Source organism: Rhizoctonia solani, chromosome 4 (assembly GCF_016906535.1).
Source record: "Rhizoctonia solani chromosome 4, complete sequence".
NCBI classification, from domain to species: Eukaryota; Fungi; Basidiomycota; class Agaricomycetes; order Cantharellales; family Ceratobasidiaceae; genus Rhizoctonia; species Rhizoctonia solani.
This window is the reverse complement of record NC_057373.1, coordinates 3154451-3175895: the sequence shown is the minus strand read 5'-3', so window position 1 is coordinate 3175895 and position 21445 is coordinate 3154451. Positions and strand designations below refer to the sequence as shown.

At 46.8% G+C, this 21445-nt stretch overlaps 7 protein-coding genes across 7 annotated transcripts; 4 read left to right on the top strand and 3 right to left on the bottom strand.

Annotated features, from left to right (window-relative positions):
- Positions 1-511: 511 nt before the first annotated feature.
- On the top strand, positions 512-1173 carry RhiXN_01072 (cation transporter ChaC; the record flags this gene model as incomplete). Its single annotated transcript, XM_043320891.1, has 5 exons — positions 512-601; positions 712-751; positions 823-893; positions 980-1057; positions 1135-1173. 5 exons carry the CDS (start codon positions 512-514, stop codon positions 1171-1173), a joined length of 318 nt encoding a protein of 105 aa, XP_043179903.1.
- A 239-nt stretch (positions 1174-1412) lies between these two features.
- Positions 1413-4034, bottom strand: RhiXN_01071 (uncharacterized protein; the record flags this gene model as incomplete). Its single annotated transcript, XM_043320890.1, has 15 exons — positions 1413-1728; positions 1790-1901; positions 1971-2053; positions 2113-2126; positions 2200-2292; positions 2346-2357; positions 2544-2625; positions 2678-2733; positions 2797-2865; positions 2922-3136; positions 3199-3287; positions 3416-3471; positions 3523-3582; positions 3641-3776; positions 3841-4034. 15 exons carry the CDS (start codon positions 4032-4034, stop codon positions 1413-1415), a joined length of 1587 nt encoding a protein of 528 aa, XP_043179902.1.
- Positions 4035-4183: 149 nt separating this feature from the next.
- Positions 4184-6283, top strand: RhiXN_01070 (WD40 domain-containing protein; the record flags this gene model as incomplete). Its single annotated transcript, XM_043320889.1, has 7 exons — positions 4184-4423; positions 4475-4737; positions 4793-5105; positions 5168-5339; positions 5395-5740; positions 5835-6009; positions 6116-6283. The coding sequence occupies 7 exons, from the start codon at positions 4184-4186 to the stop codon at positions 6281-6283; spliced, it is 1677 nt and encodes a 558-aa protein (XP_043179901.1).
- A 206-nt stretch (positions 6284-6489) lies between these two features.
- On the bottom strand, positions 6490-13847 carry RhiXN_01069 (G-protein alpha subunit; the record flags this gene model as incomplete). The annotated part of the gene is made up of 39 exons (XM_043320888.1): positions 6490-6543; positions 6599-6689; positions 6742-6812; positions 6867-7049; positions 7105-7124; positions 7184-7211; positions 7268-7327; positions 7381-7566; positions 7621-7658; positions 7712-7808; positions 7867-8024; positions 8075-8115; positions 8167-8396; positions 8455-8478; positions 8622-8828; positions 8890-8948; positions 8999-9165; positions 9227-9371; positions 9428-9506; positions 9557-9651; positions 9705-9726; positions 9777-9998; positions 10064-10153; positions 10203-10298; positions 10360-10457; positions 10522-10581; positions 10636-10722; positions 10781-10951; positions 12230-12285; positions 12333-12475; positions 12525-12596; positions 12663-12734; positions 12797-13000; positions 13051-13105; positions 13161-13169; positions 13224-13372; positions 13429-13575; positions 13631-13708; positions 13770-13847. 39 exons carry the CDS (start codon positions 13845-13847, stop codon positions 6490-6492), a joined length of 3942 nt encoding a protein of 1313 aa, XP_043179900.1.
- A 1544-nt stretch (positions 13848-15391) lies between these two features.
- Positions 15392-15936, bottom strand: RhiXN_01068 (subunit 21 of mediator complex protein; the record flags this gene model as incomplete). The annotated part of the gene is made up of 4 exons (XM_043320887.1): positions 15392-15471; positions 15533-15634; positions 15687-15816; positions 15865-15936. 4 exons carry the CDS (start codon positions 15934-15936, stop codon positions 15392-15394), a joined length of 384 nt encoding a protein of 127 aa, XP_043179899.1.
- Positions 15937-16415: 479 nt separating this feature from the next.
- On the top strand, positions 16416-19220 carry RhiXN_01067 (phosphatidylserine decarboxylase family protein; the record flags this gene model as incomplete). The annotated part of the gene is made up of 10 exons (XM_043320886.1): positions 16416-16629; positions 16917-17020; positions 17096-17153; positions 17210-17328; positions 17386-17525; positions 17585-17768; positions 17828-18133; positions 18614-18667; positions 18723-18944; positions 19116-19220. The coding sequence occupies 10 exons, from the start codon at positions 16416-16418 to the stop codon at positions 19218-19220; spliced, it is 1506 nt and encodes a 501-aa protein (XP_043179898.1).
- A 1460-nt stretch (positions 19221-20680) lies between these two features.
- RhiXN_01066 (uncharacterized protein) lies at positions 20681-21220 on the top strand (the record flags this gene model as incomplete). Its single annotated transcript, XM_043320885.1, has 4 exons — positions 20681-20739; positions 20804-20867; positions 20921-21050; positions 21117-21220. 4 exons carry the CDS (start codon positions 20681-20683, stop codon positions 21218-21220), a joined length of 357 nt encoding a protein of 118 aa, XP_043179897.1.
- Positions 21221-21445: the final 225 nt, after the last annotated feature.

Below are 21445 nucleotides of genomic sequence, written 5' to 3'. Positions count from 1 at the left end.
AGGCGTTTTGCCCAATCATCAAGTGACCACCGAGGAACTCCCGAGGTATGAAGTGCATAGGCAGTGCTTCAATACCAAGTTTAAAGTACTCATCAAATCACACCTGCTTGGTCTGTCCGGTTTCTGTACTCCATTTGATCAGCATCCTGGCCGCGTTGTGACCTTGATAGCCGCTGCAGATTGGAGCAGCTTTTCATCTACGGTTCGTCATCTATACATAATGCTATTCCACAATTGGATTTTACCATTACACAACATTGCCATGACTGTTCTACATTAGGATGAATTCCCACACGAGGATATCGTATGGGGTGTTTGCTATACGATCAATTCCGAACATGCTGCGGAAATGAGAGAGTACCTGGGTGCGGTTGCCGTTTCGTGCATTATTCGAACTGATCCAGGCCCTTTCGGAATACGCTGACCTCTTGTGTAAATTCCGCCACAAAGATCATCGCGAGAAGGTATGGAACTTACTCCCCTTGAATCATCTCCGCTTAAGTGTTAACAAATGATCGTGCGTGAAAAGAACGGATATACAGTTCAGCACTTGGATGTTTGGGGTATTGTTGATGGTGTCGAGAAGATCATTGTTCCAAACGTAGGTCAGGGGGAGCTCATCTGAAGTTCTAGCACCCCAAGTACTAGGAGCCTTCCATCGTGAAGGCAAATTTAGAGCCAAAAGCTGACGGGTATGGATTGGTCATGTAGGCTACCTGTTATGTTGGTCGCAGTGATAACCCAGCATTTGGTAAGGATCGGTTCGCCATCGGCCTTTTGCGCGAGCCGGATTGACGTATCTTACCTGGCCAAAATCTATAGTTGGATCGGAACCTGTTCCTATACTTGCAAAGAAAATCTGGGAATCGTCAGGGCCGTCAGGGCCAAATAAGGTCAGTCGCAGATGGATTCTTCACATGCGAGATTCAGGGGCTCCCATTTTCCGAAAGCGTAGCAAGTAATCTGATCAATCTTCTAGGAATACCTCTATGAGTTGGCCCGCGCTGTGCGGGAGCTCGCCCCCGAGAGCCATGACAGCCATCTATCCGCACTCGAAGTAAGTAGGGCTAGCCAGGCAGTTCAAACCCATCGAACAGGGTTGAAGGACGCATCTGATTGGAATTTCCCTCTCAGGCGTACGTTCGGCGGCTCGACGAACAATCGGATGAATAGGGCGCTAGAACTCGAGAGTTGCTGGGGTGAATGTTCGCTACTATTCCATTGCTATCTGAATCGACATAGACCACTGAAGACAATGTTGAAGAAAATTTACAAAGGCGAAGAAGCAACCTGGACTCGTGGGCTTTGTGCGTACTACAATGAGATCCCATCTCTCTCCACCTGCCTGGGACTTTGCAAACCGAGCACTAGCACCGTGTCAGCTCCTGGGTTCCGCCCCAAACATACCTAGCCTATGATCGCGTGGGCGAATCGGTAAACGAACCCCGGTGTCGAGACTGAGACCGATCTCTGTCTCTTCCACGTTCTGCATGCCCCTTTGCGACAGGATTTTGAACTGGTGTGGTTGCACCATAACTACTCGGTCCTTCATAGTGTCCATTTCCCACATGCTCATCAATAGGAAGCAGGCGTGTAATCTCCATGGGCTCTCGACTTGGCGTCGGCTTGGGCGTGGGCGCTCGAGACGATGTGCGGGGAGTATCACTACCCGCAGCGTTATCTCCATAAGAATTGAACGACCAACGGCGTTTTTCACGTTCGACAATACTATTGAAGCACGAATGAATCAGTTTCAAATAGTCCTAAATCATACTCTCCCGAAGCTTACCCTCTCATTATGGCAGCTGTTGACTGTCGTTTTGCGCGTCGCTTGTGGCGGTTGTCTTCGTATCTGTCAGTTTCGTCGACAATTTCTTCTGATATGATTTCCTCTATGATATCTGGTTTGGGTTGGTGAGTTACCGCCATGAGGCTCAAATCTTAACTTTGTCATTTGCCTAGTTCCTTACCCTCGAGTGTAATCACACCAAGTGCGCCATGAGGCTCCCCCGGGTTTTCGCTGATCAACAGGAGATGAGAACGTCCAGTCTGGCTGTAAACAAAGGTAAGATTTGTATCAAATTTCTAACTTGGGGTTGGTGTAATGCATACAAGTAATCCAAAGCCTGGAGTCGAGAATTCGTACGTCAGCGCTTTCGACTCAATTAGTGGGTTATAAGAAAAAAGTAGGGTACGTACTTGGAAACAGCTGATTGAGGGCTTGGCTTCCGGTAGAATGGATAATGGGAATGCGCTGACCGGCAGCCCTTGCGATGGATCGTACGAGAGCAACTGCGAAGGCAGTACATGAATCAGTGAGACCACTTCAATGGGTACGGATTCACCCGTTGAACAGGCTAAAAAAGGGCGATAAAAGTATATCTGAGTTCAGGAGCTACCCGTGCCGGGATCATTTGCATGAAGTTCATGCGGCATAGGTACCTCACTTGGCTCGTGAAGATCATAAGTCTTCCTGGTACAATTGGAAACTCAATGAAGAGCGCACGGCCCAACCGAGGCAGTACACCAGGCGTTTGACGTACCTTCTTTATTAATAAAATTCCTATGAAGTTAGTTGGGCTGCCAGGTTCGTGAACCGGAATTCGGGAGTAACCGCTTGTCAAACTGACCATAAAGTGAGCTTTGGGGTTGCGCACGAGTGAAATGATGTACTTACATTGTATCAACCCGTTTGTGGTCCAAAATAGTATCACTTCCAAGGGTTACAACATCCTGGGTAGGGAAAGAAGATGATTCAGGTCAACAACACAGTCTGGGAGCGGTAAGGGAACGTACATTCATAGGGGTCATAATTTCAGATACTCTCTTGTCATTCAACGAAAGCACACCGTTCAGAATGGATATCTACGCAATCAAGGGTCAACCAATATACTTTGATATATAAGCTCGTCGCCGTCAACAGTTCGAAGAGCCTCTGGATATAAATACCCGACTCGACCCGGTGAACGAAGCGATTGTGCTGAATATGATTGACTTGCCTCGTCATCCCTGAGTGGTTCGGCACCTTCACGATGGAACTGAAGGAAACTTTTGAGCTCAGCTTTTTTATAAGTATTGGCCTCGCCGTTGCCAAGTACCCAATCGAGCAACTTGGCGATAGGCCATGCAACGGGAGCTGTCGAACGGAGCCGAGGTCTGTGTCTGCATATATGTAACGGTAACTGACGAGGTACACACCAAATATGTACATCATACAAAGCACCAATGGCGCACTTGCCGCACCAATCTGGAGGCCATATCGTGCACAAAGAGCTTGTGGGATAATTCTACAGGATGCGGCATTAAGGACGCAGAGGTTCGATGCAGGATCAGAGACTTACTCGCTATTGGGCCGCCATCAAAAGGTAGGTGGATCATGTTCGTAAGATAGCGACAATGTGTGTAAAACGCTTACCCGAAAATAACGATCATGACAGTAGAGATGGCCACTGCGGCAACACCCCCTCCAATCTGTCAGGTTTGTCGTGAGTATATTTTTGTCAGGGAGGAGCCTTGGCTTACGGCAGAGTCGAGGAAGATTGGCAAGGATTCGTTAACAATAACATTGCCAAGGAGCAAAACCTATGCGTCAGTGAGCCAGCATGAAACACGTGCGTGCTAGCATGTATGAGGTACATACGACTAGGACCCAATGGCGGCCTTTCTTCATTAATCTCAAGACTTTATTCGCATTCTTTTTCTCATTCGGGTCGTCAGAAGATGTTGCGAGCACACGCAGATGAAGCTCATCGAGGCCCATGAGCCCGAGTGTCAATCTACAAGCATAAGGATTGGTGATCATCGTATGAATTGCAGGGCATATGACGTATTTGTACATACCCGGCGAAAGCGCCACCAAGAAGAACTAAGCCCATTGACATTACCATTTTCCACCAAAAGCCAGCACTGCCAATCGGCTCTTCTGGCTCTTCAGGGGCCATTTTGAACATGGGAGACGCACGGACAGCTTGTGATACAATAAAAAACAATCCGGCTACAGCGCGGTTCGACCGCGTTCTACTTGAACTCGACATGGGGGGAGATAGTGGGAGAGAAGCAGATGTTGATTGTTGTTGACCCATTACGACACACCACGGCACTCGAATTATGTAATCACGGCGCTTAATTCACCGATCGCAACTTAGTCATCAAATTTTTGTGAATTCATCGTTCTACCCATAACATGTCCTCTACGGCTCCAAACAAATCGAGGAAAAAGAAGCAACGCAGGGAGAAAAAAGATATACCTATACCGCTAGGCGACAACCAAGCCACTCACGCGTACGAGCTCAAGGATGACGAGGAGTTGAGGTTGGAGAATGTGCTCTTTGGGACCCCCTTGGCAGGAAGTAGTTGGGGGAGCGGTACAAAGCAGGGCAAAGAGGCGGCAGATACGTCTATGGGTCACTTATTGGATGAAGAGGTGAGTGCGACTATAGGCATGGTTTGCTGTTACTGTATTTAAGTAATGTAGCTTTTCTTCGACGATTCAGCCCCAACCGCAGACCAAGTGCCGCAAGTTTCCGAGGATCAGCATGAGCAAGATGAGCCCGTTCAGGCAGTTGCAAGCGCACTTTTGTCTGGGGCCTCATCACGCAAGAAGGCAGCTTGGGTTGACCCAGATGATATTCAGCTAGATATCTCTATTGCATCAGACCGACGTCTCCGGAAACTTCGTGACAGCACGGTAGAGGACACAATATCAGGAAAGGAATACGAATCCAGATTGAGGCGGCAGTGAGTCCTGGCTGGCTTAACGTTTTGTCGGACTCTTCATTAATCTGATGTGTAGGTTTGAAAAGGTCAATCCAGTCCCTGAGTGGGCAGCCACACGTCCCAAGAGGTCAAGGCGGTTATCTCAGGCCTCTGTCTCGGGTTCCGACTCAGACGAGGAGCCAGTTGTAGAACCAACCACAGGCCTAGTGCATGTTGCAGATGCTCCAACCGATGCACTCCCCCAAACCGAATTAGCCATAACGCGGCTGCGAGATGCCAACCAAGCCGCACGAACCGATGGCCCAGTGACCAAAATACAGTTTCATCCCTCCTCGCGTGTACCTGTGCTTATGGTTGCTGGCGCGGACAAGCGGGTTCGGCTATTCAACGTGAGCTTTCTATTCAGTTTGACTTGCTGTTGATTCGAACTCGTATCCCATCATAATTCTAGGTTGACGGCCTTACAAACCCCTTGCTACAAACTTTGCACACCCCTGCGCTCCCCCCGAATAATGCAAGCTTCCACCCAGCTGGAACCTCAGTTCTCCTATCTGGACCAAGACCATTTATATGCGTCTATGATCTTCAGTCGGCGCATGTCGCTACCCATCACGTATCAGGGCGTGGGTGCATGGTCAATTTCCTTAACATCACGTGCTCATTCAAATGATTCAATAGGTACCCGGCCAGATGCGAAGACAGACACCCAAGATCGGGCGTGCGATGTCAACGCCTTCTCCCGTGATGGACGTACCCTTGCAATTGCTGGTCGACAGGGGCGTGTGCGATTACTAGACTGGGCCAGTGTTGGCATTGTAGGAGAAATAAAGGCTTCTGCATCAGTGAAATCCATTTGGTGGAGTGCACGCGATGATACCGACCCGGAGATGTATACCCTGGACGCCAACGCTGAAATTTGCGCGTGGGACGTACGCATGCGGAGATGCTTGAGAAGGTGGCGAGATGACGGTGGTTTTGGGACAACAATAGCAACTGAAGGGCCCGGTAGATACACGGCTGTAGGGTGAGTGACTTTGGCCCGCACCTTGTCGGACCCATTCGCTTGTTCGATACGTCACCATATCTCCGCCGCTTATGGACTGCGTTTCCCCACACAGGTCTAAATCTGGAATAGTTAACGTCTATGATACCCCTTCAACCCTAGCCAACTCGGCACCCATGCCGCTCAAGACTTTACCACACCTCACCACTTCTGTCACATCATTATGCTTCAACCATGATGCCCAGATTCTCGCTAGCGCTAGCAAAACCAAGAAGGATCAACTCAAACTGGTGAGTGCCATACCATCGCAACTGAGCATTCAGCCCCAAGCTCCTTTACGATTCACATCCTGGTGCTCTGATGGCCTGTGCTAATGTTCTTGGTGACATGTGATAGATCCACACCAAAAGTCTGACTACATTCGCTAACTGGCCGACATCGGGCACGCCGCTTGGTCATGTTACTACGCTGGATTTTTCGACAAGAAGTGAATACCTCGCAATTGGCAACACACGAGGCAACGTGCTGTTATACAACTTGCGGCACTATGCCGTGGCTCGATGAGGGTGATTGGGTGTGATGGTTATTGAATGACTAGTACAGATTTAATGATCTTCATAGCTGCGGAATATCATTCCCATGCGCCTGCAAACAAAGGGAAGGCGATAGATGCAAAGAGAATATGATTAACCCAATAAAGTAACAACGGCAAACAAATAAACGGAGGATCGAGAGTAAAGGTAAAAAGCCCGATCAAGGCTCCGAGATCATCAGCTTAATTGGGCCCCATGTTTGGCGAGGACCTGCTGGTAGACAGCATTGATCTAGGCATTGCACAATTCAATCTTGTGCCCTGTAAATGTAGTCCATTGAACAAACCTTCTCCAACACTGTGCCACTGTTATGGACTAGTCCGGCTAGCATGGTTGCCGTCTCAATCCACCGTTTCGCTTCCTCAATATCTGAAACACTATTGGCATAGAATGATTAGTCATATTCCAGTTGGCAGACGCCAAACCTACGTAAATCGCTCAACACCAGTGTTGAATGTGACATGCAGAAGCCATTCCCGCTCGTCATGCGCATACACCTGCTGTTAACCGCCTTAGTCCAACATATGCAAAGCCTCTCGCCATGCAAAACAAACCTGATCGCCGCTCTCATCTTTATTATCTTTGATGACTTCGGCTGCTTGTTCAATAAAGCTAAGAGCGCTAGCCCGATCCTGTTGCCTGTTCCGGGAAAGAAGGATTGTACACAGTGCACGCAGCCAGCGAGAAAACTTGTCAATGGATATGGTTTTAGACCTAAGGGACGAACGCAACATCGCCTTCCCCAAACCTAAATTAGCCGGTTGTTCCTTTTGACGTTAGTTGGACCCATACCTCGAGAGCGCTATAGAGCACTTCGGGGATTTCGTTAGTAACCTCCAGTTTGACTTTCTAGTTCTAAGGAATACTCTACCATCAGTTGGACATGCATCTTCCGACCACTGTCAAGCAAGCTTGTGAACAAGATGCCGGATGTAGGGATGAAAGTGAGCCTTACGAGCAAATCAGCCATTGCCTCTAGGGTCGAAGACATTATACATTCCATCTCGGTGGCCGCCTGCATTTAATTATTCAGCTAGCGAAAAATGCTCGAGAAGGGGTCGCGCTTACTTCAACAACCGCCCTGATTCTTTGCCATTCCTGTATACGACAAAGTGCTTCAATTTCGAAGGTGAAGAATATATTGATCATATAGTCCAGTTTGTCGTTGCCATCAAATGTTCCGTCGGCCAGACTTTCGTTTACACGCTCCCGGAAAGCTGAAATATCTCTGGCTAATCTCGTGTATAGCTCAATCTTTAACGAATTTAAATCAAATAGCTGAAAAAAGGAATTCGTGACTTGACTTACTGCCTGTGAGGTCGACCCGAGACGCCGTGCAACAAATACTTGAATAATACTTAAGTCAGTAGTATTACGGACCTCGGTACAATCGGCTCACATCGTCCCGAAGTGGCTGTAAACGACGAAAGCAGTATGCATTGTTTTACCTCGGAGTCCTGTGAGGCGGCCAAAGTAGTCGAATACACATCCATCAACTATCGATATGAATGAGATGCATTGCAAAATAGAGGCGCAGTATATTCCCGCCCTTACCTCTCGAGACACATCCAGTATCTCAGCAACCACCAGCTCTTCCCAGTCCTGGCAGCCGGTTACCGCCGCGTTGTACGCGGTTCTCCAGAGCCAAGACAGATCTTTCGCAATCAGAACGAGGTTGTTCTTCGAAGCCATTAGCTTAACCAAGTCCAGTGCTTGACAAATAAAGCATCAGACCGGCTTTGCTCAAAAAGGGATTTCCCACCTCTTTGAAAATTCGTCTTCAGTGAATCGGTCAGTTGGGTCCTACATTACCAATAAACAAGAGGCCCATCACTCTGGGAATGATAGGCTCACATTGCAGCTAGCGGCTCCTTTAGTAGATCGAGTATTATCCGGATACTACACCTAACTAAGGTGATGCCTTCGGTCTCTGCATCTACATGTGGTTCTCGTTGCATTGTTTTGTACATCGCCTCTAAGACGGCCAAAAGAAGGGCTTTCTGCTTCGTTTCATGAGCCAACTGGATGGCTAGTAGAAGCATTTTGCGGTCAAAGTCCAATGTGCTCAGCATGGTCTCCACGGTCTGGATAGCTATAGAGATTTCAGTATGCCGATCTTCTCCACACAGGTTCTGGACGCACCTTCCTCTTCGAGCCCTGACGGAACTAAGTGTAAGGGGGTTAGATGCCCCTGAAATGATAGAAATGACTTGCCTTGATGCACAGCGGCTAGAAATCTAATATAATGTGTTGCCTCATCACGAACCCTCATTTCAGAGCCCGTATTTTCATTTAACTGTGTTACACACCGATTCGTCCTGGGAGCACCGAGAAACCAGTATCGATGCTTGATTATACTCGCCCTGTTGTATGTAGCACAGTGCAGCTTTTCTGATAGACCTTGATTGGGCACTGGCCATACTTTGAAATGCTGCAGATGCACTCAAAGTAAACCAATCGGCTGCCTCCATCCATTTCTTCGCTTTGTAACTAGCTTCCCCATTCCGCCAAAGCACCTGGTGAAGCCGCGCGGATTAGTGCGTAAACTATCATCCCTTCCTAGAAACATTTACGTACGAGCTGGCACGCGGCAGCAGAGGTCTTTTCCATAACGAAGTCTACCCTCCTTGCAATGTCTAGATGATATAGGAATTAAAACGCCAGTTGCTTTTACTAGCCAATTTACCTTGACACGCTTTCTCAGCGGCACCGTGGGCATCAGAATGTTGCAGTGACTTGGTGAGAAGTAACAATGCCATGGTTATGGTGCCTACGAACGAGTATCCATTCCCATCCGGTGAACTAAGGGCCTTGTCGAGTAGTTCCTGCATTGTGACAATAGCTAGATTTACGCTATACCCCGACTCAGTAACCATACGAAGTCAAGACCATCCGCTTCAGAAGAATTATTCACCTAAGGCTAACCATAGTTTGCGCCTCGCGAAGAAAGCTGGGTGTATGCGTGTCAATTGGCGGTGCCGACAAAATAATTGGATTCATCACTGGCCTCATAACATTTCCCTCTTGAAACTCCAACTTATCCAATATTAAACTAAACACTATAGAAAACTCAAATTGCATTGGAGCCTAAGTAGGTAGAGGCTGATGATCATACCATTTGATATCTGCACGCTGTCAGCTCCACGTCTTTTTAACACAGCTAGCTTCATCCAGAGTAAGTTGATATCCAGTTTCTAGTCGTTACGAGTCAGCCTTTACTCACCCCTCGGGCATACGAACTTACCGTAGTATCTTTTCCTTGGATAAGTTCTTCGATTGTGGCTTCTGCTCGCTCTAAATTTGATTCTACAGCGCCTGAAGATGCAAAATATGCGCGAGCTAAACTTGTAGAGCAATCAGGATGATCGGGTTGGCTCAATTGTACAACTTACCAAGGCTGCGTAGGAGAGTTTCCTATAGGCGACAGTCAGCCCTGTACCATTCAATTAGTGGCGCAAGCTTACTCTCAATGACGGTAAGCTTGAGCGTTCATTGTGCTTAACTCGCTCAAGCACTTGAAGAATTTTCTGGAACCACTTGACTCCAATAGTTGCGGCTTTGACGTCCGCGGTGCTTGATATGCTTTGTGCTGCTGGAGTTGTCACGTCCGTGTCTGTTTCCTTATCCCATGATCTACTCAGCGCTGCCTTTCCTATTTCAAGAGCGCGACCGAGGATTTCTTCGATCTAAAATATAAATATATGCGAGTCAAATGTGCAAGGCGAAGCAACAAAATGAGAGAAACGCGCACCTCTGGGATAGACATCGTACTTAACCGACGCTCATCCGTAGCTTGTTCGAACATGAAGAAACCTACACTTTCATTGCCGTCTTTCCAAGCCTATGTGCCAATGAGGGCGAAACCGATCAAAGCAATAGCTAGCACCTACCGCATCCATCCGCCCACAGTAGTATTGGGCAGTGGCGTATTCTTTTTTGGATATATCGCGATCATCCGTTTTTAAATTCTTGAGTTGGGACTCATACTGGTCGGATTCAAGCTGAATCTAGGCCGAGTGGTCGACAGGTGTGGACATGGTGACTCACATCCGCTGCGCTGATCATTATGCTTCGTGCTCGATCATCGTTGCACTCTGAAAGCGCTGTGGCGGTCTTGCTCGCCAGCTGTAGCAAATGCACCAATGCTAGGTTTAAAAACGCCACAAGCCGTCAAAAAATAGTCAACGTGCCGACGGTAAATCCACTGACATTCAACGGTGGGCGGCACGTCACTACCAGCTTCGATAAGTCGGAAGGCGGCTAGTCGAACTAATGGCAGGTACGGGATCAAATCAGAAAAGGATCACCAAGTTAATTACTCACGGCTCGCAAATGCCCTTTTTCTCGATTCAGCTTCTACCTGATCCTGGACGCCACGAAGCAGGATCGAGGCGTTCCACAGACGCACACCTGAGGGCTCGCCCGAGTTTGTCATGTAATGACGTTGTGCGAGACATCTGGGGCTTACCTTCTCGATCGAGTGTATCCGCTACTCCATTATTTCGTGTCAATTTTTTTGCATATCGAGACGAAGAGAGTTCGTCCATAAGATCATTGAGATTGTTCAAGCTAGTTTCCAACGAAGTGAAATTGGTTGAAGTGAAATCGAGTATTTGTGGTTTGATAGCCACAAGTACGTCTGTATTCCTGTATAGTTAAGCGCATTATTCTCCTGATAAATGAAAGTTCAGCTATCCTTCTATTTCATTGATACTCGATGGATCTTTCATATTCTTTCTCTTGCGAGTTGCGGAGCATGTGTTTGCGGTCATGGCAGCTGCGCCGATCAAATGAAAGCGTCGGTACAAACAAACCAGCGCATGGTCACATGATCTCACCGGCTGTTGCGATCCCGAGACCACTGCTACTCCACGCACGGATTCTTGTGGATTTCAGTCACCATGGATATCGGTGACCCGAGAAGGGTGTCTCATTTGATGGTGTTCATCAAGCCCAATAGTGTAACGTACACTCGCATTTTCCGGAAATATTACTGAGTTCTCCCACCCCAAGGGACGTCGGATGCGTTGGGTCCGCCTCGTGTCGGTTAAGAGATTAGGGGGATCTACCGAAGATCTACCAGCAATGCTCGAGTATGAAGCCTTCAGCGCCTAGGAATACACACAGAAGGTTATTCCGAGATCTCCGCTTTCAACCTCGTGTATTCCAAACACGGCATTTGAGCTTCCGCAATAAAATATCCTAATCCATTCAATCCAATCCAGTATCCGTGTTAACACGGAGTATACAAAAAACCTATCCGATACCAAGAAATATTGAGAAGGCACAACGACCACCCATCGTCATCATCGTGCCTTGCGACCCCAGGAACGAACAAGAATACAAGTAGAGTAGTAGATATCCAGACCCAAATTCCCTTAAAGAAAGCTTCGAGGAAGGAGCACCTTGTGAACTTTCCAAACAAGACCCCCGGTTTTGTTTTAAAGCATCAATTCTCTAATCTAAATGATGCCCGGTTATAGGGTTGTATTACGAGAAAGTAAGCGAATAGACTCACGCTCTGGCTAATGATTGTACTGTGTGTCGCAATACGGTGATGTACCGTCGATTCGTTCCGACGTTCCATTGTATCGGGGGCAGATTTTGATGGGTTGACAGGTACCCAGTAAATGGAGTTGATTGGAGGGTATGGATTGAATGTTCCGAAATGTAACCACGATATGACATAGAGACCCAAATGTAATGTAAAGAAAGGATGTTAGATCAAATGTGCATCAACCAAACTAACACGAAAGGCGATACTGAGGGCCAGGAGGGGTTAGGACATGCCCAGATAGAACAAAGCGAGAGGATGTTTGAAAGGAGAGAGGGTACGCACTCTAAAGGAACAAAGATGCAAAGATAAATCCACAATGTTAGCCAATGTGCTGTAAATGGATTACAATACCACACTGACCTTCAACAGCAGCCATAACAACCCGCAGTAACGCCGTATCGGTCGCATTTGTGAAGCTAATGCGAGTTCAGTTTACACATAGCAAATCCTTGGACCTCCTTACTGTGTATAGATCTCTCGTTTTCGCGGCGGAGAATGTCTACCAGAGGTTGGTTCTCGCGCCGCCGACTTGGAACTTAGTTTCAAGAATCGCCTTCGGAAATAGATGCGGCCTTCTCCAGCATCGCCTTCCGGCCCTTCGTAATCCTATTATGTGTCTAGTACACCCATCACCACCTTGACTAAAGGCACTCACAGGGAAGTATCGTCGTATGGGTGACTTCTTGACTTTCTCCGAAAACAAGTCATTTTTGTTCAAAAATAGTATCTATCCCCGTGTGTCATCAGTGAATAACTGGTACAACACGTAAGATAGTGTAGAAGGAAAACTTACAATATTAGTGGATCTAAAGTATTCGGAATCACAAATTGAATCCCAAATGGCCATAGCATCTTGCATACGATTCTGAAACCAGACGGACACACTGTTGAGTTCAAACCGAGCTTTTCGGGGAGAAATATACCCACAGCATTGGAGTCTTCGAACAAACACTGGTCATATCCGTTGAGCGACACCAAGAACAGAATAGTTGTCACATCCTGAAAGCAGTGTATCCACTTTCGGCGCTCCGATCGTTGACCCCCGACATCAATAAGATGGAGTTCTTGCCCTCGTAGCTTAAACACCGTTTCCGTAATACCAGTGGTCTGAGCCCGACACCGGATGATGTCCTGCAAAATATGTAAGCATAAGATGTGCTTGGGTCTAAAAAAGGAGTCACCTGAGTAGTGGGGATATAGTCACGTTGAAATACTCGAGGCAAGTCTCCAAAAAAGCTATTCAAATATGTAAGTCAGCGTGAATGTGAAAAATAGACGGTTTTCAACGCACTAATAAAGGCTAAAATCAGATTGTGATCAGTGAAAGTCACGTATGTGAACAAGTAGAATTTACTTCTCAGGCAACGCCACTTCATTGGCTCTAGACCACCCCTGCTGAGCGGCAGCATCTCCCCACAAATCCTGTAGTGGTTGCAGCAGCTCCATAGGATACGCCTCCCCATCTCGAAGGTCACTGGTGCTGCGAAGTTTTTCAACAAAACGCTGCAAGGACAGGCTTAGTCACTTGATCACAGGCAACCCAAAGCGGAAGGACTCACCTCATTCTCTCGCGAGAGTTGTAATTGCATCAGCGTCAACGCATCGCCTAGCATGACCGCACCCCGGATGATATTGTTAAATACCAATTGACGATACAGCTCGACCTCTTGTTGAGTAAATTTGTCGTTATGGATTATTCGCATTTGCTAAAGACTCAAAATGTGAGGTCTCCCCATACATCATAGCGCTCAATTGACAGACCTTGAGCACTGTTGACTTGCCCGAGTCGCCAGACCCCAGAAGTAGAACCTTGATCTGAACCTGCTGTTTCTTCGCATGCTAGAAAGTGGAACATAGGAGGTAAGTATATCAACTATAAACTCAGCAGTGATATACGTACAGCTTTCAGCTCCCTCTCAACTTCATGATGAGCTCTGGTTGCTTCGGGATCGTTGTTATTGCTGAAGCAGTTTCCCATGGTTTGTTTGAATATCTCGATTGGTGCCTATTAATCTGAATAGATGTAGGTGAATCAGGCAACTGGGATGAAAGTATCAAGGACTATAAATCGTACGAACCCGTCCCGGGAGATGAAACAACTGCAGCCAGGACCCTCAATACAGACTCCACAACTCCAATGTCACTAAGTCTGCTTGTATGTTTACAGAGGAATCAATCTGTGAAATTGACCTAGCGTATATCAGCACCCAATCCAAACAAGAGCGAGAACTGGGGTCTAAGCGGGTGTGTGGGTGGGGTGTGTGACGGCCCAGGCTAATGTCTGACGCTGGCAAGACGTCGATGGGGCGGTCAAATAATCACGAGGGCAACGACTGAATTGACTGCCATATCGATACGGTCCCAACCACTGTAGGCCAATTTTCCCAGAGCATTACGATGCTCATACTGATACTCCCGAGCAGTTCCATAGTTTGTATGTTTTAACTTTCACTCACCGATTGCTCCGTAAATCTGCGATGAGTAATGTGGACAAGCCAGGATTCCAACAAACCTAAGTTTAAGATGAAAAATTGATATGGATAGACGAAGCCTATGTGCGCAAAAGCAACGCCGGGGTACAGATCGGGCAGGGAGCTCCCAAAGTTGAACAAGCCCGAGATTACACTATGTACGTTGAGGGAGTGCGATGGTCGGCCAGCAGCAGAGAACAGGGGGACAACAGGACCCCAGAACATGATCGAAGCGATTGCAAATAGCCTGTCGATCCTCACCCGCGGGGTCCTTGCACAACATCGCACTAGTTGTATAAATTCAAGCTAATTAGACGTATCATTCGATTGAATGCATACGTTTTCCATTGGCTCAGTTCACTGGATGTCTATTCTATATTTCCTGCCATTCTGCGTGCTATGAGCAATCCTCTATAACCTCACTTTGCCCTACGTTCGCTAAAAATCAAACGTGGCGCCCAGCACGCCACCGAGTGGACATCCGTTCGTTGGCAGCCTGCCTGGACAGCCAGGATACGAACGCAATCAGAATGGCTTATTAGGAAATTCGCGAACATACGAGTTGCATACGGGTCTAGCCACACTTTCTCGACTATCGAAGGACGTGGGGCAACGAATACAAATACGTTTGTTTTCAATGTAAATTATTCTATTCTGTTTGGGTCCATACTCTTAAATACAAGTTACTGTAGGCAAGGTTGATCGCGAGCAACCAACTTTTGTTTCTTTAAGCATACCATTTTCACCTTGATCCCAGTGACAAATAGTAACGAGGTTGGCTGTGATACATTGGCATAGAATCGTACCTTGATAATACATTGATGCCAAAAGCATTAGTACAGTTGTACCGACAATAAGCAGCACACTCTCAATTAATTTCCTCGAAGTTACCTTTGACGTGTGATTACACTTCAAGTTTTTGTACTTGTGCCACTTGTTTCTACGTCATTGAGCATAAGTTCCAACGCCTCCCCAACCTGAGTATGCAATCGTCCTAGTTTTATGTTCTGGTAAAGCTAACCTAATTCTGGACAAACAAAAGTATTAGCACTTACGCGCACGAGCCAGCGCCTGCCGATACTCCTCGTTTGCTAGTTTCATCTCCGCTTCGAGTGAGACCAACCTTGCAGCCTATCCCCGAATAAAAACGTCAGGCATTTGAATTTGAAGCCACAGCCTGCTGCGGATGTACATGCCTGTTCTGATTCGGGTTCGGGCGGCGGCAAAGATTTGATAAGGTACTCGATCTGCTTCGCCTTGGTTATCAAGTCGTTAACGAGTTCGCGTTTGTTTGCTATAATAACCAGGTTTGGGTGAATATTGGTACAATAGTCTGATAACAGTACCTTCGAATACGTCGGGGGAATCTTCTTTGTCTGGAGGACGCGTTTTGGTAATAGGGATATCGGGATTAACTTGTCGAAAAGAGTTGCGTGTAACAAGGTACACAACACTGTTGCTCATGATAACAAGAAGCTGGAGTAACAATTAGGTACCATAATGCGTAGCAGAAAGGCAGCGTACTGATTCGATCGCGTCATGTAACTGGGTAAGTTTGTCCATGTCCGCGGTGAGCTCCTTGTGCAGCTCGGGCATTTTCCTCGCGCCGCGGTGCGCTCAGCCAATGACGGATTTTAACCTCCTAGGCAACCGGTCGCTTCGAATTCTATCTTGGACTGAGGTGTGGCAGCAGGAACGCCTGAAGTTCCACAAACCAAAAAAGCAGCCTCCTGGTATATGGTTGGTGCGAATTATCTAGCCACGCAACACGTGACAAAATATGGTATTTGTCTACATCCCACTCTACTCACAAGTCTCGGAGTTATATTGTCTAATTTCGGAATCCATACAGGCTACGAGATTGTCACTACAGGCTAATTCTAGGATAACTGATGTACAATGACGAGGGCCCATAATATAACACGAGCCATGACGTCAAGTCGTGCTCTAGAATAGCACTTGGGGTGATTATATAGAGATTGGGTATTCTACTCCATACCTCTACTTCTCGTCGCAATAACTTACCGCTCCGCCTAAGCAAACTCTATCAAGTCTAAACTTCCGGAGTCTGCAAGATGCCCGGAATCTCGCAAATTGCTGGGAAAGTGCGTAGTGCGCTTCACAGGTCTGACTCAACTTCAAGCTCCAGTTCCGATGATGTTGCACCATCGCCCCCTTCTTCACCTGGACCCAAGCAAGAAGGAAGAGGACTTCATGGCAAACTTGCGCATTCTCTACAAATCATAGTCCAAAACTCAGAAAAGTCGGAGAGCCCTGGGTCGAACACAAGTGTGTGATTCGTTTGTGATGTCCCTAATGTCAAATTTTGAATTGGGCATCAATGAACTTCAGTTCATAATAGTGCAATTGCCCCTACTACGCATGCTAGCAAACATGCGTGGATTCGTGATATGTTTTCCGAACAGGAATTAGATAGTCTATGTGCACCTTCTTATCCAACCCTTGCTATCTGAAACATTTTCAACTTAATTACACACAGATATTCGCATATGAACATATGGGCAAGTGCTGACGCACCAAATTACTCCCACGTTTAGTCTAACCCCGGAAACCAGGAAACTATGTGATGGACCGGAAGACCAAGGAAAAGAAATTTGAAGACATGCCTATCTATGTTCGTATTGGTATGCACCTTCTATTTAATCAATCGTACCTATCGGTGAGTTTATAGCACCCATTAAATTGTCCTTCAATTAGTTGTGCCCCTGACATATGCTTTGCGGGGGATGCATAGCAAACCCTTCTCGGTGAAAAACGAGTCGACAAGCTTCTCAAAGACCAGTCTTTCAAACGTAGGTACATGGCCTTGAAGCGATAATACGTAGAAGCCTAGAAGATCTGTTCACAGAGGGCCAGATTTACGACCGAGAGGATCCGGCTATTGTGCAACCACATATACAATCATTCGTTGAAACATACGAAATTGATACTTCTCAGTTGCTTCAACCAGATTTGAATGCATACAAAGTACGCGTTTAGTTTCGGCTCCTCCGAGTACATTCCTAATGTAATTCTAAAAACAAGACATTCAACGAGTTCTTTGCACGTAGGCTGAAACCTGATGCTAGGCCTATCGATGCTCCCCATGATCCCACTATAATAACATCAGTAGCCGATTGCCGCTTGACGGTATGGAACAATGTGACCACTGCAACCAAAGTATGGTACGCTTCGAACACCCCTGAATATTTCCGGGTGATTTTGTCCTTAAAAATACCTCCAGGGTCAAAGGAAAGCACTTCTCAGTACCTGAATTGTTGGGTGACGCGAAATTAGCCGAGGAAAAGTTTGGTGCCAACCCCTCATTGGCTATATTTCGTCTTGCCCCTGCCGACTACCACCGGTTCCACAGTCCGTGCACAGGGACTTTTAGCGCTCCCACTAGTCAAGGTTCAAAGTATTATACTGTGGCAAGTACCCTCAAACTCAACTGTGCGGGTCGGGGATTGATTTTTCTTTGCGTCAGAATCCACAAGCTGTGAACACCGAATTAGACGTATTTACGGCAAACCGCCGAGATATTCGAGTCATAGAATCCAACATCCCTTCCGCATCTGCTTTGACAACACCAGTTGGCTTCGTCGCAATTGGCGCACTACTCGTTGGGTCTATTGGTTGGACCGATAGATCTGAGGGTTATAGGGCGGAAAAAGGTGACGATATTGGGTGGTTCCAGTACGGAGGGAGCACTGTGATTATCGTGTTTCCCAGCGATCATATTAAATGGGATGATGACTTGGCTGATGCCAGCGAACAAGGAATTGAGGTCCAAGTACGCGTCGGTGAACACATCGGACAGGCAATTGGAGTGGCTCCAGGCTGAAATGACGTAGCTATATAAGCACAGATTAATCATGTATATTCAAATGCGCATATATTCACGATCTTTGCATGCTACTTGGCTGGCCATCGGATTCGTTTCGATCACTGATTATGGTATCATTACATACGGTCTTGATCTTTGGTTATAGAAGGCTGCAACTGAATTAAAATGATGTCACCAGTCCAGGCTCCACATTCGCCAAACGCAGAACCAGTTGCTCCATCTAACTATCCAGTGAGATTATGGCGCAACCAACGGGTATAAATACGTGCAGTCTTGATACCAGAAATCTCACTTCCCTTACCATTTGAACACTCTTAACACTCTCAACTTAAACATCGAAAATGTCGTCTCTACCCCCCCGTGGTGTGCGTCTATCGTGTCTTCACAGTTGGGTTTCAGACTATTGACCTTATGCTGCTTGTTTAGGCTCCTGGATCCGCTCTCAACCGCTTCGCAAAGCGTGATCCTCAACTCTACCCTGTGAGTGCCGCGAGAACGACTCGAGAATTGCGTGTATGCTCACTGAGTCCTATAGCTGGCGGCTATTATGCTCGCCATCACAGCGACCGGTGGTTATTTCCTCGCACAAAAGTCGCAGACCCATGATGCTGCCAAGTCATTTGGTACTATCACACCCGCATGGGAGGCGCACAAGCCTGGTGATAACGTCAGTGAATGGAAGCACCGTTTCAAGACCCGCCGCGGCGTTGAGGGCGATTTGGGCACCATCTTGAGTCAGGGTGAAGGCTCGGATCGGGTAAGTGTATGGTTTTGTTCATCATTTGTTTGCTTCATATCCATCATTTCGTTCTTCGCGCTCATAGAGCCTTAAGCCTGGGTGGATGCGAGAGGGAGAGTGGTGTTGAATTCTGAGAGTCGGAGGCAGCTACTTGGCAATATTGACGCTAACCACAACTCAAATGCGCAGGCCACAGTGAATACAACTACAACTACTCCTTCGCCTACTCCTATTGTCGACCCCAGTAAACCGGTCTACAATCGTCTGGCTGACCGTGCGCATGACCTCCTCTGATCGAATTATGGAAGTATTGGGCTGGGCCGTTAGCTCAGCCAACACAAATGGAATTCCGGCTTACGCATACTGTATCTTTACCTTCTTCCTGTACCATCACGAGTAAATCTCCTTGCGTTCTGTGTACTCTTACTCAACCGAAATGAATCCATTGCACATGCTTAAACTGGCGTTACACACTTGATTGGACCTTCAGGCCCACCTTCGTTTATCGATGACATATCATGGCACGCCCATATTCTTCCACCAAATTGGGTAAATCCTAATCGTGCATATATATATAATTCATCACGCGTAGATTTTGTTTTTCTAGCGATATTCAGGAGTGAAAACGATGAAATACGGCAAGATAAGGGTTCATTGCACGCATCAGTGTACCTTGATTTGCCATTGTATATGACATGTAGATCTTAAATGAGATGTGTTTGCATCTTTTGTGCCTAACGAACAAGTTTGTACTTGAACCTACCCTACACTCCACGAGTAGGATTGATGGCGGCAGTACAAAACGTCACCTCTGTCTCGTGGATGCTGATATACATGGACAATCCATCAGTATAGGTTGCTTCGTCGAAAAAGGATAAATGAGAGTGACGTATCATAATGCGGGGCTACTTTCCTGTTTGGCTAACACTGGTCGATGATTGCATCAATGATCTACAACCTTGCGCGGCTGGTTAGGCGGTCATGCGACCCGTACCAACATTTGTCACGGTTATTACTATCGTACCAGTGCATATATGCACAATAAAATAACGTCAATTATTCGCATTGACGATATAAATACCGTTTTGTAATTGGGTGCAGAAGAAGAATTGGCCTCATGAGCTACCTATAGCAGATGCAACAAATTAATCAAATAGTAAATTACGCTCAATGTAGATCTGGTGAATTGTTAGCGCTGACCCCGCTCCACCGTTATCCAAGGCGATACAGCCGCCCGAGGAAGGGTAAGATACAAATCATTTCTACTCCACTTGACTGGTTCTAACATTTCGTCATAGAGGAAAGCCACACCGAGTTGACCGAGCAGGTTTGGGAGCCACACTGGAGCTCTACACAGGTCAGCCCGGATAGTCTTTAAACGAGGTGTATATAATAGCTTGAGTTTGATAATCTCACTATCACCCCTCTGCGAGCTCTTCAGTTTTGTATAATGACCACGTCGGTACCCGGTTCTTGTCAGCTGCTATCTATACGAGATTGACCTGTCTATTTCTTGGTAGACTTACTGTATCCAGGAGTTCGCCTAGAAATACGACACTTACAGATGCCAACGGAAACGTTGCGTACGAGGTAGGCTATTTAAGCTCCAGCCACTGTGTATCTCAAAACTAAGTGAGAGCTTTCGTATAAAGGTATCGACGCCCTTCAGACTTGGCCCCAGCACAACTAGAGTTACACGGAACGGACAAGTATTAGCGACAGTCAGGTGGGGTATGTTTGGGGATGATCTTACGATGAACGGCGAGACTGCTTCCGTCAGCGACGTGTTTCCGTCTGCTGGAAAGTTATCAACGTAGGGCAAATTACAGTTACTGAGGTGAGAACCAATAGGCTAATCGCTGCGCGTTTAATTCTAGATCTCGAATTTTCACTACTGCTAATGGTGAGGGACTAAAATGGAAAGATAAATCAAAGTTACATGTACGTTATGTAATAAATCACAAGTGTCTTTTGCGACTCACTGTTTGCTCCAGTGTGTTTCCACTAACGATGGTTCGCCTATCGCAACGTATAATCACAAGAAGCTATCTTCAGCATTTACGGGCAAAAAGGCCACGCTAGATATCTCCCCTAACGCGACCCACCTAACGGATATTCTTGTTGGTGAGCGGAAATTTTATCTTATACAGCTCCAACTAGCTGATTGTCTGACTGTCTGACTAACTAAAGTGACATGGGTGATCGCTGCGAAAAAGTCACAAGACAGGAGTAGTGCTGCTGCCGCAAGTTCGAGTTCTGCGAGTAGTGCAGTGGCCTCGGGTGGTGGATGTTAAGAAATATTTAGTATTCAGTGCGATGTGAAGACTGAACCTTTATTTATTGTATACTTGAGCTATCTAATCTGTGCTCCATAATACATCCAAGGGGATACGATTCACCGGGACTTTCGGCGCATATATTTTTAATAATAAAATGCTGAATATATAGCAAAAAGTAGCAAAATGAATCCAGTTTCTCCTATATCATACCTTTGGTCGCGGGTCTGAAGTGGACCTTCA